The sequence below is a fragment of the Corvus moneduloides genome, chromosome Z (assembly GCF_009650955.1).
Source record: "Corvus moneduloides isolate bCorMon1 chromosome Z, bCorMon1.pri, whole genome shotgun sequence".
NCBI classification, from domain to species: Eukaryota; Metazoa; Chordata; class Aves; order Passeriformes; family Corvidae; genus Corvus; species Corvus moneduloides.
Genome location: NC_045511.1, coordinates 64,307,850 through 64,322,183, shown reverse-complemented (window position 1 = coordinate 64,322,183; position 14,334 = coordinate 64,307,850). Strand labels below are relative to the sequence as shown.

At 50.7% G+C, this 14,334-nt stretch overlaps 3 protein-coding genes across 8 annotated transcripts; 1 reads left to right on the top strand and 2 right to left on the bottom strand.

The window, feature by feature from the left end:
• Window positions 1-1,598: 1,598 nt before the first annotated feature.
• LOC116438278 (E3 ubiquitin-protein ligase TRIM58-like) lies at window positions 1,599-7,440 on the bottom strand (the record flags this gene model as incomplete). Its single annotated transcript, XM_032097111.1, has 4 exons — window positions 1,599-4,809; window positions 5,960-6,207; window positions 7,038-7,280; window positions 7,338-7,440. Coding segments are annotated over 4 exons (1,146 nt in total), but the record flags the coding sequence as incomplete, so codon positions are not given.
• A 1,383-nt stretch (window positions 7,441-8,823) lies between these two features.
• On the bottom strand, window positions 8,824-12,607 carry LOC116437967. Of its 5 annotated transcripts, XM_032096380.1 has the most exons (7): window positions 12,451-12,607; window positions 11,850-11,920; window positions 11,477-11,752; window positions 10,811-10,876; window positions 10,703-10,725; window positions 10,481-10,596; window positions 8,824-10,204 (listed from the first exon to the last, which is right to left on the bottom strand). In XM_032096380.1, the coding sequence occupies exons 3-7, from the start codon at window positions 11,720-11,722 to the stop codon at window positions 10,065-10,067; spliced, it is 591 nt and encodes a 196-aa protein (XP_031952271.1). In that variant the 5' UTR covers window positions 11,723-11,752; window positions 11,850-11,920; window positions 12,451-12,607; the 3' UTR covers window positions 8,824-10,064. The 5 variants fall into 5 exon arrangements, with proteins under 5 accessions (XP_031952271.1, XP_031952270.1, XP_031952272.1 ...); XM_032096379.1 differs by having other exon boundaries at window positions 11,477-11,920; XM_032096381.1 differs by lacking the exon at window positions 11,850-11,920 and having other exon boundaries at window positions 11,477-11,639; window positions 12,451-12,528.
• LOC116437969 (E3 ubiquitin-protein ligase TRIM58-like) lies at window positions 12,084-14,321 on the top strand. 2 transcript variants are annotated; one of them, XM_032096386.1, is made up of 3 exons: window positions 12,084-12,323; window positions 13,360-13,462; window positions 13,785-14,321. In XM_032096386.1, exons 2-3 carry the CDS (start codon window positions 13,387-13,389, stop codon window positions 14,291-14,293), a joined length of 585 nt encoding a protein of 194 aa, XP_031952277.1. In that variant the 5' UTR covers window positions 12,084-12,323; window positions 13,360-13,386; the 3' UTR covers window positions 14,294-14,321. The 2 variants fall into 2 exon arrangements, with proteins under 2 accessions (XP_031952277.1, XP_031952278.1); XM_032096387.1 differs by lacking the exon at window positions 12,084-12,323 and adding an exon at window positions 12,620-12,929.
• The last annotated feature ends 13 nt before the right edge of the window (window positions 14,322-14,334 follow it).

Sequence of the window (14,334 nt, the reverse complement as noted above, 5' to 3'; positions counted from 1 at the left end):
ATCTTCTTCCATGTGGTGCTGGTCAGGGGTCCCTGGGCTTTGATCCAGGCAGTCACCATTGTGGGCACCATCCACCCCAACATCATTGGGATAGCTTGCTGGGGGGCCATGGTGAAGAGTGGCAGGATGAGGGGTGCTGGGTGCTGAAGGTGCTGGAGAAGGTTGGGGACATCTCACCCTGGCTGCAGGGAGTTGGGATGTTGAGGGATGAGGATAGCTTGGGATTTGAGGTGCCTGAGAGCCCACAGCTGGGTGCCTGGTGCCTGGTGCCAGGTGCTGGGGCTGGGTCCAAGACAGCCTGGCAGGTCCAGACTTGTTTTTGGAAGACAGTGGATATTTACTCCACAGAACTTTTATCTCGTCACTGCTGGGACACTGGCAGGCAGCAGCATTTCCAGCACTGTTCGATTCTTTTTCTGTCTGGCTCCTCTTGTATCAGATGCAGCTGGCTTTGCAGCAATGTTATTTTTCCCCAATTTCATTTAAACTCACTGCCTCCAGAACTACTCTGAAATTTCATTAACATTTACTGAATTTTCATCAGCCAAAATGTTAGTCATCAAAACCTCTTCCCCTCCACACTTAACAGTTCCCCTTTCCATGGATGAGCCCTGAGGAGCCAGGGGCTCTACATGGGATGACATGCCCTCTCCCTGTAGTGCTGGCTACGGGGCACCTCCAGGAGGGAGGACAGACTTACCAGCACTCATCCACTAGCTCTGTCCTTTGTGAAGGCTACTGCAGTATCTGTAAGCATGGGGACATGGGGGCAGGCTCCCTGGCCTCCGCTGGGGGCCCTGGCAGGATCATCCTGGCTTCTCTAGATCCCTAGGAGGGTTGCACTGGTGGATGTGAGGCTGGCTGGAATCCTGTTAGCAGAGAGCTGTGAGGGGCCACAACAGGAATTGAAGAGGAGATGTGGGAGCAGGATAAGGCATGGTGCTGTGGCTTTCCACTCTGGGTGAGGAGTGATCTGGAGCACCTCCTGGTGGCCTGGGAGCCAGAGAAGAGCTCCTTCCTGACCTCTTCTCCCAGGACATTACATTTACAGCATGAATCTGGTTTTCACAGTGAGCTTGGACCTGCTTTAAACTGTCAGTGTCCTCCTGCTTCTTGGTACCATGATTTTGTGGCCAGTCACATCAAACATTGCTGGTCACACACAGGTGCCAGTATAAAGAAGTTCATTCTTCCCCTGGGCTGGCTGTTGAGGACAGAGACACGCGGGTGGTGAACCCTGGCCCTGGCGCAGCAAATGTGTGCAGCGGGAACAGAGGGTCATGGAGCTAGGGACAGGCCCATCTCAACATGGGCACGTCACCCACCCCTGACCCGAAACACTGCATGTCATCTGCGTGCCTTAGAGGTCCCTGACCCAGGGACCCAACTGACTCCCAACCAGCCCCAGAGGTCCCTGTCCCCGTAAGTCCTCAACCTCCCATCCTAGATGTCTTTGTTCTCACAGATAATTTCTCCCTAAATATCCTCACTTCTGGCTGTCCCCATCCCCCAGAGGGTCCCACCTGGGGCAGCACTGCAGTGTGGCTCAAAACCACCTTGTTGAAGACACCAGTCCCAGGTTATGAGTGACCAATAAATGGCTGAGCTCAACCAGTTTATTTAAAGAGAAAAGTTCAGTCTATCACAATTTCACCCTTTTTCATCATTTTTTTGGAGTTTAGTGAGTTTTCATGTGGAGGATTTGGGTGAGCAGCAAAGCACACCTGGCTCACCACAACTCTAAGGGGAAATTCCTCATGTGGGAAATTCAGGTCTAATGCAAGTGACTATTTTACAGAATAAAAGGCAAAAACTAAAAATCACCCAAAATTCAGACCTCTTTTGCTCAACCCAGCTACCAGCTCTATTCATGCCGCTGAGGCCCTGTACTGCACTATAGAGTTTCATTCCCTATATTCAGCCATTAAAAAGAGCCCCTTCTAGCTTAATCCTCAGATCTGGCTTTTTGGAGGGGGTTTTGGGCAATGAAGGGGCTTGGAGGGAGAAACGTCCTGCTTGGCTTCATTCTGGGGAGAAAAAGTGTCTTCTCAGAGGAGGGAAAGTTACAAAATGGAAAAAAATTAAATGAAATTTTGAAATTTTATCCCAATAAACTGAGTAAGAAGAGGGGGGAAAGGCCCGTGAGGAGGGGAACTGGGCAAACTAGTGATACCTGAAAAACTTATGCCCCCCCCTCACAAGCAGGATTTGGGTTAATTCTGCAAGAGTTGGGGATATTTTTGGAGCTGTTTCCTCCCCATGTCCACTGCTAGTGCTGAAAACAACAAATCTTATTTTCACTTAAAAGGGGACGGTCTTCTCCAAAACAAAGGGGTTGGGGTTTATCTGCATGTTATCCTCAAGGCAGAAGTGCAGAGGCCACCATTTAACAAGTTTGTCTCTATTTTGGGGATTTCTTTGCTGTGGGCACTGTTCTGAGGTGGAAAATCCCCATTTCCCACTGTGCTTGCTGCTCCCTTGTGGAGAAGACCCAAAATGGAGCAAACCTCCCCAAAACCAGAGGATTAAAACCACTGACACCTCCCTGGTTTGCACTGGAGCTGTATTTTCTGTCTTCTAGATGTAACAAGATGCTTTTTTAAAAAGTGCCTTTTAAGCTCCATTTTTATAAGCACCCAACAAATTATTAACCTGAATAGTTGTAAACACATCCCCAAAATCCACTTTTTCACTTCCCCAATGAGGAGCGGAGGAGGTGCAACATCTCCACCATCGTGGAGTCTTCATTCAGGTTTGCCCCTCCATGCCTGCTGCACTTCCCTTGGATGCACAGCTCCCACTCAGTCTGATCCTGAGGTATTAGTGGGAGAGAAGCATGGGGGGAAGCAGGAGGCAATGGCAAAATTCCCTCTGGAAATGCTCATCCTCAAGCCTCAAACCCCCAAAAAATGCACCCTGGGCTCCAGCTTTGTGGAAAAAACTTTGTCTCTTGTGGAAAAAAGACCTCTTCAGCTGCTCCCCACAGCCTTTCATGCGCTGGCATGAGGTGTGCCTGTCACTCAGGAGGGTTTTGGGGTCCACAGGCCCCTGTGGGAAGGCTGCGAGGTGCATCTGCTAGCTCTGCTCAAGGAGTGGGGGCACCCTCCACACCCAACCATCTGCCCTCCCAGCTGCTGATGCGATGCTGTTGAGCTGCCCTTGAGCAAAAAGAGGCTGATTTCCTCCTCACTCCAATGCTAGAGAGCCAGCTGTGGGGCTGTTGAGTTACACAAGAAGGCAGAATTTTTTATTTTTTGTATGGACTTTCAAATTAAATATCCGTAAAGCTTTTCAGATGAAAAGTGGATGGAGTGTTGGAAGCTCATCTGTTGGAGAAGGGTGCCGCAGAGAAGTGCTTTTATTTACACATTGCTGGACCTTGTCTTTCAAGGAAAGACCAACCTCACCGTAAGCCAAACAGGGAAACAACTAATTATACAACTGAGCAGGGCTGTAATTTGGGCTTAGCTGTGACCTGTGTTTTGTCAGGACCCTTGTTTAAAATTAGGGCCACAAAGATAAAAGTTGCTACCTTTCCTGGTAGTTTCTCCTCTTCCTCAGACCAATGTGAAGAGTACGTGTGGATGGGGAAGCAAGCCTGGCAGCGAAGGCAGAGTGACTGGGGCTGCAAGAGGCAAAGACCTGCCCAGTCCTGCCTGTGCTTGATGATAACAGCACTTTATTACATGGTTGAACCCTAAGAACAACCTTCTACTGCTTCAAGATACTGGTTCATTCAGTTTTTTTCCCTTCTATTCACTTGTAGGCAGTGAAATAGGGTATGAAATCCTGTCTGTGGCCTCTCTCCCTACTTATCCTGGCAGTGAATGCAAAACTCTGAAAAGGCCCCAGCCTGAGTGATCTTGGGAGACATGAAACATGGTTGTAGCCCACTTTCCCTAAATTCTCTAGAAGTTCTAAGCAGGAAAGTTTCCACTTGAAAAACCTTATTATGAGGCATCCAGCAGCAGCAAAGCTCACCTTCTTCCTCTAGATGAGTTCTTAAAAATCTTTTAGGAAGGTCCTCCCTGTTTCTCTGGTCCATGCTTCCTCTGACAAACAGCTGAGGAACTAAAAATATACCTGTTCTCCCACTGAGGAGCAAAAGGGTGAAATGTGATTAATACTGTTACCTTAGGTGTTATAAGGATAATGAAACGGGACTACGGGGTAGTGCGGCTGTTTGTTGTTGAGTGGAGTGTTTGTTGGGGTGGAAGTGTCTGCACTTGGGAGGTTCATAGTGGATTTTTGGGGGCCTCAGGGATAGAGTGTGAGCAGAGCTGGCCCCTCACCCAGCCAGAGCAGTGGCCAGAGTCGTTCACCTGCGAAAGTGGCTGGGGGAAAGGAAAAGATTTCTGTCTGGCTATCAGTATCACAGAAAGCCACCCACCCACCAGCATAATCCAGAGCCACTTCGATGTGTCTGAGTGTGTGGTTGTGGGGCAGAGACACGGAGCTGGGCCAAGTGAGAGCCTGCAGCTGCCCCAACCACTGCCCCATGGCCCAAACCCCACGTTCAGGGCTGAGACCGAAGCAGCCCTTGTGGGACACAAGTTCGCGAGCCACCAACAGTGCCCAGTCAGGACCGGGACGAACCTCCACAGCCCAGCAATGCTGGCCCCCCACAAAACCCTGCCAACCCAAAACACAATAGAGAGACTCAAAACGTTCCATTCCTGAGGGCAGAGGAGCTGGGGGTGATTCCCGGCGGCCTGCGGTCAGCCATCTGCTGACACCAGGATTTGCAGGTGAGCTGTGGCTGGATCCAGGGTCACGGTTGCTGGCAGGGAGAGGGATGTTCATGGGGCTCTATGCATTGGAGCATCAGTTCCAAAAATTGCACCAGAGTATCAGCTCCAAAAATTGCACCAGAGCATCAGCTCCAGGTGTTGCAGCTGAACCCCAGCTCTGGATGCTGAATCTGAAAAACAGCCCCAGGCCCTGAACCCACATGTGGATTCGGTAAGTCCCTGAAGCCGGACTCACGTCTCCAAGAAGGTGCTTCTCCAAAGAGCACTCCAAGAAGTCTGGAAATAGAAGATAATCCCAGAGATTTTTACCTCCAGATCTGGCCCTGCGCCTGCCCCGTATCCACCCAATCCCTGTTGCACAGAGAAGGCAAGACCACCTGAGGTGGGAGACACAACCCCCTTCTGGGATCTGGGACATCACCTCCCTCCACACATAATTAGTGTCCTAATTTGGATGCTAACTAACCACCAACAGCCTTCTGCAGCTCCCACCTTCAGTTTCCATCCCTTAAGGCTAATCAGGAATAAATCCCTGATTTTCTTTTAATTAAATAAGCATTTGTGATACTTTCACTTTCCGGCCAAATTTACCAACCCTGGGGTTCTGTGCCCTCCCAGAACCGTCCCAGTTTCCCATCTCTGCTTAATAAATTCCCTTTTTTTGCCAATTTTTACTCTCCAAGCACCTTTAAATTGTGTCACTGCCTCTGCCAGCATGTTGGTTTTTCAGACAAAATCCTCAAGCTCTGTTTCCACCTCTGACATCAACAGCAGTGACAGCTACACCTTCCTCTCTGCGCACCTCGAGGGGAGCAAATTGGGGTGTTTAATGCCAAGAAATTCCCTAATTTCCTTTCCTCATTGCTAGAAAACCACAGGGACTTTACTTCCCTGGGCAAGGCTCCCACTCCTGCAAGATATGATGGAAGATTCCCCCATCATCACCAAGTTTTGGATTAACCATCAACCCCTCCAGCTCCAAAGCAAAAATCCCAGAGGAAAAAGAATGCAGGGTGAGAAGAAGATCCTAAAAATGGAGGATTTGGGGCCAAAACTGGTGTTCTTGGTGATGCTTTTTGTCTCCGATACCGCCTCAAGGTGGTTTGGGGGTCCTGGAGAGGAAGGGAGAAAGATGCTTAGGGCTGCTTTCCTGTGAATAAAAGCCAAAAGGGGGGAAACAGGGATTTTGGGTGAAAGTTTTGGCTCACCCGTAGCAGGTCACCATCCAGTTGCTGGCACTTGGCCTGGAGCTCTGCACAGCATTGCCGGATCCACGTCATTTCATCAGCTTCACCACGTTGCTGTTCTTCCAACCTCCAGCACAGGCGATGGAGCCAGGAAAGGAACCGTGATTCCTGGTCACTCAGCACCCGGTGGAGCCCTTTCAGCATCGCCTGCAGCTTCTGCTTCTCAGCACTGACTCGAGTCTGAGGGGTGAAGGACAAGGAGGAGGATGCTGGCAGGGGAATGAAGCAGTTTGGCCCCCACGGTGCACCCAGATGACAGCAGCACCCACCAGCATCTCCTGTCTTGTCTCCTTTGCTGCCTCAGTCAGCCCAGGATGTCGCTTGTCCTCCTCTTGAAAGGTTTTTAGGGAAGCTTCAAACTGTTTCTGCAAGGAAAAGGGGTTTATACTCCTGAAGAAGGGGAGAAAAGCAGGGTAGTGGGCTGGGACCCCTAAAGCACCAGGGATATGGCCAGTGCAGGTGGCCCCATCCTCATTCTCCTCTGCAGCTGCACTGAAGCAGATGTGTACATGCATACCCGTGTTACAATTAACTTTATAATTATGCTGTGTGCACACCCTCACCTTATCCGTACAGATATATAACCACACAGTATAAGTCGGCACTACAGGTCTCACAGACAGGCGGGGATATCCCATCTCTCCAAGGTCCCCTGTAAAAAAGCTGCCACCAGACCTTAAAAAGTTCCCACCACCCTTCAGTTTCCATCCCCTTTCCCCCACTCCTTGCACCCCCAGCCAGGTCCAACCCCCCTTTGGGGACCCCCGTTTTCCCCCCGCACCCGGAAGCGGAATAGGAACCCTTCACAGCGCAGGCGCAGGGTGACAGCAGGCGTTTGAAATCTCCAGTATTTAGTTTTGGTCCCAAAACTACCACCCGCTATAATGTTTCATACTCAGCCCTCACCGAATTGCAGCATTTCAGCTCAGTTTTGGCTTTTAGATGCTTGGCTTGCTTTTCTTCCCCTGGAAAGACGGGGGAAAGCTTTCTCTCTGATCAAAAATACATATTTTGGGGGCTGAGTTTTAAAGGAATTAGCGTCGCTCAGGCAGGGGGAGAGTGTCTGAGACGGGGATCCACGCACCCTGTACCAGCGAGCAGCCTCTTCGAGCGGCACGGCGGGGTCGGCGCGATGCTCGACGCAGGCGGTGCAGACGAGGACTCCATCGCGGTGACAGAGGAGAGTGAGGGGTCGCTGGTGCGTGTGGTACAGCTCCTGCCCCGGCGGCGGGGCCAGCTCCTGCACGGCCCCCCCCCACGTCGGCCAGCTGCCGGATGGGGCGGAGGCCGCCGTGCGGGAACGGCACCCGGCACTGCGGGCACGGAGCGCCCGCCGCGCACCGCCACACGCAGCGCCGGCAGAAATTGTGCCCGAGGCTCAGGATCGTGACAGGATCCTGGAAGAAACCCAAGCAAACAGCGCAGGTGGTTTCCTCCTGGAGTTATCTGATAGCGTTTCCCGCGGCCATAGTTGTTTACAAGACGCACTCGGAGAAGCGCGCACTGAACGGGGCCCGGCCGGGCTATTCCCGGAAGTGGCGGCGGGGCGGGACGCTGGTGTGGCCAGCCGGAACCTTCCAGGCAAAGGCAACCCCGAGCGGGTCCGGCATCCCACCGCCCCGGCCATGAAACAGCCCCCCGGGACAACGCCAGCGGGGGATTAAAGAGGGAAGGGAACGCAGGCAGCGGCAGCTGGGGGTTAGGAAGGACCAGTTGTTTACAAGGCGAATTCTTACCCCTCCGGCTGCACCGGAGGAAGCAAAGTGGAGCCAGAAGGGGGCTCCAGGAGACAAGGATTAAAGCAGGAATGAGGCAAGTGAGCAGAGTTCCATGGAGTTCATGTGGATACAAGCTTGGAGCGGTAGGGTTAAAGTGAAATAAAAACCCACCGTTGTCCGTCAGCACTCAAAATTGGGGGGGGGGGAGGGGGGGGGGCCGTGGAGGGGGCGGAAACATAAGAAGCAAAGAGGAAAATTAAAAAAAGGACTAGCAGATGTAGGATCTATGATGGGAGGTGGTGTTAGAGCAGAAATTCCAGAAGGGAATAATGTTAATGAAGTTTTGTGATAAACTTAATTCATGAAATTGAATCAAACGAGGGTCTTGCATCAGGACGTTTCACTTTCATAGAGTAATAGAAGTATGTTAAACATATATAATATAGCATAATATATAAATATAATTTTAATGTAGTCAGTGTATTTTAACTATAATAACGTTAACTATGTTTCAATATATTTCATTTTAATATAAAACATATACGTGTTTAAATATAATTGCAAATTTTATTATACAGCTATAAAAATAATAAAACACACATAAAGTATTTTTAAATACTAATCAGGAATTATAAGTTTGATAAAACAGTAAAAGAAGTTCAATATTCCCAAACGCCTGTACAATCCACTGATCCACTGAGCCCCAAAACTGATCAGCTTTGGCTTTTTCACGGGGGAAAAAAAAAAATAGGGAGAAATGATAGGGAAAAAACCGCATTGGGCTTTTGTAACTCCCCCCAGAACGCCGTTTATAGCCACAGATTTGCCCTTGCCCGGGGGGATGGGGGTGGGGGCGGATGGAAAAGCTCCCTTCTCATTGTCTGATCGCGGGCAGCGGCGCTGTGCCGTCCCCCCACTGACTCCTCGAGGTGCGGAGTGGGACAGGGGATCGGGACAGGGCGGGACCGCGAAACCGAGCCCAAGTAAACCCAAAGTTTGATGTCGGGGGGCAAAAAAAAAAAAAAAAAAAAAAAAAAAAAGGGAAGGGAAAAGAAAAAGAGAAAAAGAAAAACCCACCGAACCCCCTTTTCTCTCTCTCTCTCCTTCTTTTTTTTTTTTTTTTAATGCTTTCTTCTGAGAAACGCCCGGAAAATTACTTTAGTTAACAGCAGACCAAATTAATGCTCAATTAATTCTTAATTATGTCAGGCACTTATTGTTCTTTTTGAAGAAGGATCTCAGCCTACATAAGGCTTCTGCAGTAGCAGGAAAAGTTAGGGATGTGCTAGGTACAAATATTTTCCCAGAAATTTTCTCCCCGGAGTTAGGTGGCGGTGAAGCGACTACACGAAGTGGGCTGGCGAGGCGAGGCGGAGGAAACAGAGCTGCCCCGCGGGGTGGCCGCTGCCCCGCGGCTCAGAGAGGCGATACAAGAGACGAACTGAGCCGCGGCCGGTGCCGGAGTCACCAGAAAAGCTGCCCCGAGGGCGAGACGGCGCTAGCAGAGCCGCACCGACGCGGTGGTGCGGTGCGAGCCGCTCTGGCCGCTGCCCAGACTCTGAACACTGCACCGCGGCGCGGGCGGGGCGGCGGCAGAGGGGCTGCACCGAGGGCTCGCCCTCGCCGCGAGAAGCCGCGCCCGGCTGTCGCCTCTGACGGGTGTCGCCAAAAGGGCTGCACCGAGAGGAGGGCGAAATGTGACTAGAACGTATAGAGCAGAATAAAATAAATAGAAATGAAGCGCCGCAATGGGGATGGCCACTGAGACGGCCACCGGGGGCCGCGGACGGGACAGGCGCGGTCCCGTGGGGAGTCGCCGCTAATCGCGCTGCTTGTCTTGTGGAGTTAGGGGGTAGCCGAGGGACGACAGCCAGAGCCGGGGCAGCCGCTTCCAGCGGCGGAGAGGAGTGGGGCGTGCTGTTCTCAATCAAGGCCGCATCGTTTAGGCCCCGGGACAGGTCCGCCACACCGTACCCAGGGACCCGGACGCGTGTATCCCGCTGCCCCCTCGCTCACCTGCTGCCTCCTTCCTGTCCCCGCGGAACCAAGAAATACCTTAAAATCTAGCATATGCATACACACACGTGCGCAAAAGGAAAGTCGGGGGTGGTTTTGCTATTTTTTTTAATTAATTACCTACATGGTGAGCAGCAGCACAAGATTGGTCACTAAGTAAAGCAGCCGGGAGGGGAGCGGGATATAAAACTGTTTGTGTCCTAGGAATATGGGCAGCACCTAAGGCTCTGTTTGAGGATGCACAGGTGGCATTTTGCAGAGTCCAGCTACTGTGTCCATGTCCTGCATCTCCTGGCAATGACCCCCTGCTAGCAGCCAGCCGGCTCCTGGCCTCAACGGGGCTCTCTGACCTCATCCTGCTCCTCCTCCTCATTCCACCGCACACTTTTTCTCTCTGCCAAAAGTTGTGGGAGAGTAGTGCCAGTCTCCAGAGTCTTCTTCTCTATGTGGAGGCCCATGAGGGGATCCATGTCTGGGAGGAAGGAAGAAGGTGGGGAGTGAGTGGGTGCAGAGCCTGCTGCTGCTTTTCCAGTGGACAAGCTCTTCTGCCTCCTGAAATTCTTCTGACTTTTCCCCAGATAACTGAATTATCCCAAAATGCAACTGAGTTCCTCCCAAAATAACTCTGAAGTCCTTCCCCCAATATATCTGAATTATCCCAAATACCTCTGCATTCCTCCCCAAAGCCTCCAAATTCTCCTAAAACACCTCTGAATTCTCCTAAAATGTCAGAATTCTACCTGAATACCTCTGAACCTCTCCAGGGCCTCCCACAGAGCATCACTTCGGCAGCAGCAGGAGCTCAGGCTCCTCTCCAGGTCCTTGGGGAGCCCCGAGGGGAGGTGGAGCCTCATTTCACTCCAACTGGGAAAAGAAACAACAGGGACAGATGTTATGCGACAGGTATATCAGCCAAGCCCCTCTCCGCAGTTGAGGTGACAGGGACATGAAGCAACCAGTTGCCACATACCTGTTTAGGATGTTCCCAACATCCTAAAAGGAAAAAGGAAGAAAAAAGGGAGTTCAAGACCCCACAGGCAGCACTTTGAGAGAACTTTTGGGTAAGGAGGGCACTCACCGGGGGCAAGCACCTGGCCTCCAGCTGCCCAATGAGTCTGTAGAGTTGTGCAATCCCCTCGGCCACCTGCAATGATTTTTTGGCATGGGTAGCTGTGAGGCTGTCACCCAGCTCAGCCAGCCACCCCAGCACTGTGTGCTCCTGCTCTGCCAGCAGCTGGCACAGCCACTCGAACTCAGCCTCAGTGATGAAGAACCGAGGGGACCCCCTGTACCAGGTAGTCCTGGTGTCTCTTCTCTTTTCTTCACTCTCCAGTCCAGAAACTCTGCCAACACCTTCCTTAGAGATTGCAGGTGAGACTGGATTTTCTCCTGAATACACCCAAAAAAAAAAAAAAAAAAACCACAAAGCCAAAAAAAAAACAACAAACCCCCCCCCCCCCCAAAAAAAAAAAAATTGAAGCGATCAGCCCAGACTGTTGATATAATCCTGCCTTCAAAATCTTAAATTGTTTGAGGGAGGAAAGCAAATAACCCTCCTAAAAAGTCCCCTCGCTGCCTTCCCTGGAAGGCAGGGATCAACTTGGTTTATGTTTCTCCCACAACTAGGAGCAGGCACTGGAGCTTTGCTTTCCCACAAAGAAATTTAAATATTTTCACTTTGCACCTTTTTTTCAGGGGGAGGGAAAGGAGAAAGGCCTGATGGGTCATAGGAAGCTGATCTCACCTCACAGGTCTCGTCTGGTCCTTCAAAAATCTTCATGACCACAGCCCGTAGTGGCTCACCCATTGCCTCCTGAGGGGTTTTTGCCTCTTCAATATCAAGAGATGAAGCTCTGGCCGGAGCCAGCACAGGGGTTCTGTGCTGCTGCTGCGGCCATGCTGCCCTCCTGGTGGGGAGGAAGGGGTGCTGGAGGTTGGCAGTGGCGCAGGGTGAAGCTGCCTGCCCTTGAACCACCTCTGGGTTTTTCATGCTCTCAGTTCCTGGCACAACCTGGCCCAGCTGGAAAAGCAAATTTCATCACCCACAAGTAGTCCTTAAAGATATTTTATCTCCACAAGGTTGTCTTATTTCCAGGCGTTGCTGTCACATTCCTCACCTGGAAGCTGCTCTCAGCTTTGCCTTGTCCAGCTTCATCACATGTAAGGGGCCAGAGGCAGATTTGGGGAACTAGGGGGGCAAAATTTAACCAATTCCTCCCTTGTGGTGCCATGCAATATTTTTTTTTTTTTTTTGGCGTGCCTTAATTTTCCTCCCTTCCCTCCCCAGTGCCTGTGTTGAGAAAATAAATGGCCCTGAAAGGGGGGGGAAAAGGGCAATCAGATGGTGCAACGGGTGTCCAAGCACGTCATGGCCCCATCTGCAGGCGAGAGATTGGAAGGCTCCTCCCTTTTTGGCTGATAAAAGCTGGCAAAGGGTGAGACAGGACTGAGCTTTGGCTGAGCCTGTGCCAGAGAGAGGAAGAAAAAAATCCCAAGAGGAAAAAAACCCAGTGGAGAAGCAGCCAGTGGAAGGAAACCATCTGGAGGGACCCTAAAACGGCACCAGCAACAGCAAGGAAAGCTCCAAGAAGGTTTGAGTGAGGGGGAAAATCCCAGTGCTGATAGGGGGGTTACATCACCCTGATGTCTGTAGGGGGGGAAAAGGGGATTTTGAACCTCCTCCCCATCCCATGAACTCAAGAAGGGAAGTGGATTTACCCTTGCTTTGGTCTCAGGATCTTTGTTTCAGATTTAAAGGTGTTTTTGCCGTGGAGAGTCATGGTGATTAGTTGCTTCTCATCTACTTGTAACAATCCAGCTGGGGAATTTGGGTGAGAAACAGCATGGCTCCTGCTTTTATCTCCTTTTGGGTGATTTTCTCACCTTTTTCCCACTTTTACTCATCACCTTGCTGCTTTAATCTCCTTATCTGCAGATTCACTGAGGAAAACGCATGGAAAAGAAGCAACCTGTTTATTTTCAACTGTCACAGCATGCTTTATTCAATCGTTTTGGGGCATTATTACTCATTTCCAGGGTCCTTTAGCACAGGCAACCCCTTGTTTGCATGCAAAACCCCACACAGAGTTCCAGAGGATGAATTTGAAGCCATTTGGTGACAGCTCTTATATCCCTCACACACATTTTCTCCAAGGTCAAGAGCAAATTTCTTCACAGGATTTCTCTGGACATGAGAGGTGAATGTGGCTTATCTCAATTTAGGGACTTTCCTCACTCAAATAAGCTTTGTCAGATTTGATTGATGAATGGTGGAGACAGAGATGGATTTAAGCTGGATAGATTCAGCCTTCAGCCAGCATGAGGAATGGAGATTTGAGGGTATAATAATATCTACAATGGAGATGGGTTCATCCCAATGTGCTCCTCATGTTCCCTTCATAGTCATCAGGGAATTAATTGATTTAATCCATCTCCAAGGGTTTCCCATAAATGAACCAAGCTCTGTTGCAACTGTTGAAGAAAAAAATGCTATTTTCTTGAAGTATTTTGATTAAATGTGGTGATTAAACCCATTTTTTTACATAGAAAGGAGCAGAAGCTGAGATGTGACTGTTTGAAGGATAATAATTAGATTTTATTCTTTCTTTCCTTTTCCTGTGCCTCCAGCCAAGAGGAGAGGACACTGTGGGTGCAATGGCTTTCTTCCTCAAACCACGGCCATGCACATGGGACCTTGCCCTGGACTACCACACCGCCAAACAGTTTGAAGGTAATCAGAGGTGGCCAGAGAGGAGCAAAGTACCAGTTCCTGGTGTTTTCTGGGCTGAGATGTTCAATGGAGTTGGAGATTCTCCAGCTCCACCTTCTGTCTCCCCAGGGCCTCCATCTCCAACCTCCATCTCTTTGCTCTCCCATGTCCATCCTCAACTGGATATCCTCCATCTCCAACTTCCACCTCTTCACTCTTACATCTTCAGCCTCACCCTTCCTCTCCCTTTCTCCTTGAAAAGTCATCAGGGAAGGCATTTTGGGGGTGTGTGTTTTCTAGGCTTAAATTCGGCTTCTGATTTGTTCTCTGGTTTGCTTTTCAGTGGATGTAACCCTGGACCCAGCCACAGTGGGTCCAGAGGTGATCCTCTCTGAGGACCTCAAAGAAGCTACATGGGGTAGACCTCAATGCCAGTGGCCTGAGGGTCCAGGCCGATTCGACACAGATCCGTGCATGCTGGGCAGCAAGGGCTTCACCTCAGGCTGTCACTACTGGGAGGTGGAGGCCAATGGGCGCTTCTGGGCTGTGGGGGTGGCCTGTGAGTCAGTTCAGAGGAAAGGCCGGGTCCTCTTCAAGCCTAACACTGAGATCTGGGGCTTGCAGAAGTATGATGAGCTCTGCGTTGCCCTCACAGCTCCATCCAACACCTCTGTCCCACTCCTCGATGGGGAGATTGGGGTGTACCTGGACTACGAGGTGGGACAGGTCTCCTTCTATGCTGTCAGCAGCCACCAACGCATCTTCACTGTCCAGGCCTCCTTCAGTGGGGAGAGGGTCTTCCCCTACTTTTGTGTGCTTCTCTCAACCATTAAACTGTCCCCCAAGGGCTGATGCCCTGGAAGGACAAAAGCTGATTGCATCATGGTGATTGA

Bases quoted from the DNA above. Each gene is read 5' to 3' on its own strand.
- LOC116437969 (XM_032096386.1), top strand. From the start codon at position 13,387: ATGGCTTTCTTCCTCAAACCACGGCCATGCACATGGGACCTTGCCCTG. The intron at 13,463-13,784 runs GTAATCAGAGGT...TTTGCTTTTCAG, and splicing joins CACCGCCAAACAGTTTGAAG to TGGATGTAACCCTGGACCCA.
- LOC116437967 (XM_032096377.1), bottom strand. From the start codon at position 11,963: ATGGCACCACAAGGGAGGAATTGGTTAAATTTTGCCCCCCTAGTTCCC. The intron at 10,877-11,476 runs GTGAGATCAGCT...AAATCATTGCAG, and splicing joins GACCAGACGAGACCTGTGAG to GTGGCCGAGGGGATTGCACA. The intron at 10,597-10,702 runs GTATGTGGCAAC...TTCTTTTCCCAG, and splicing joins GTTGGGAACATCCTAAACAG to TTGGAGTGAAATGAGGCTCC.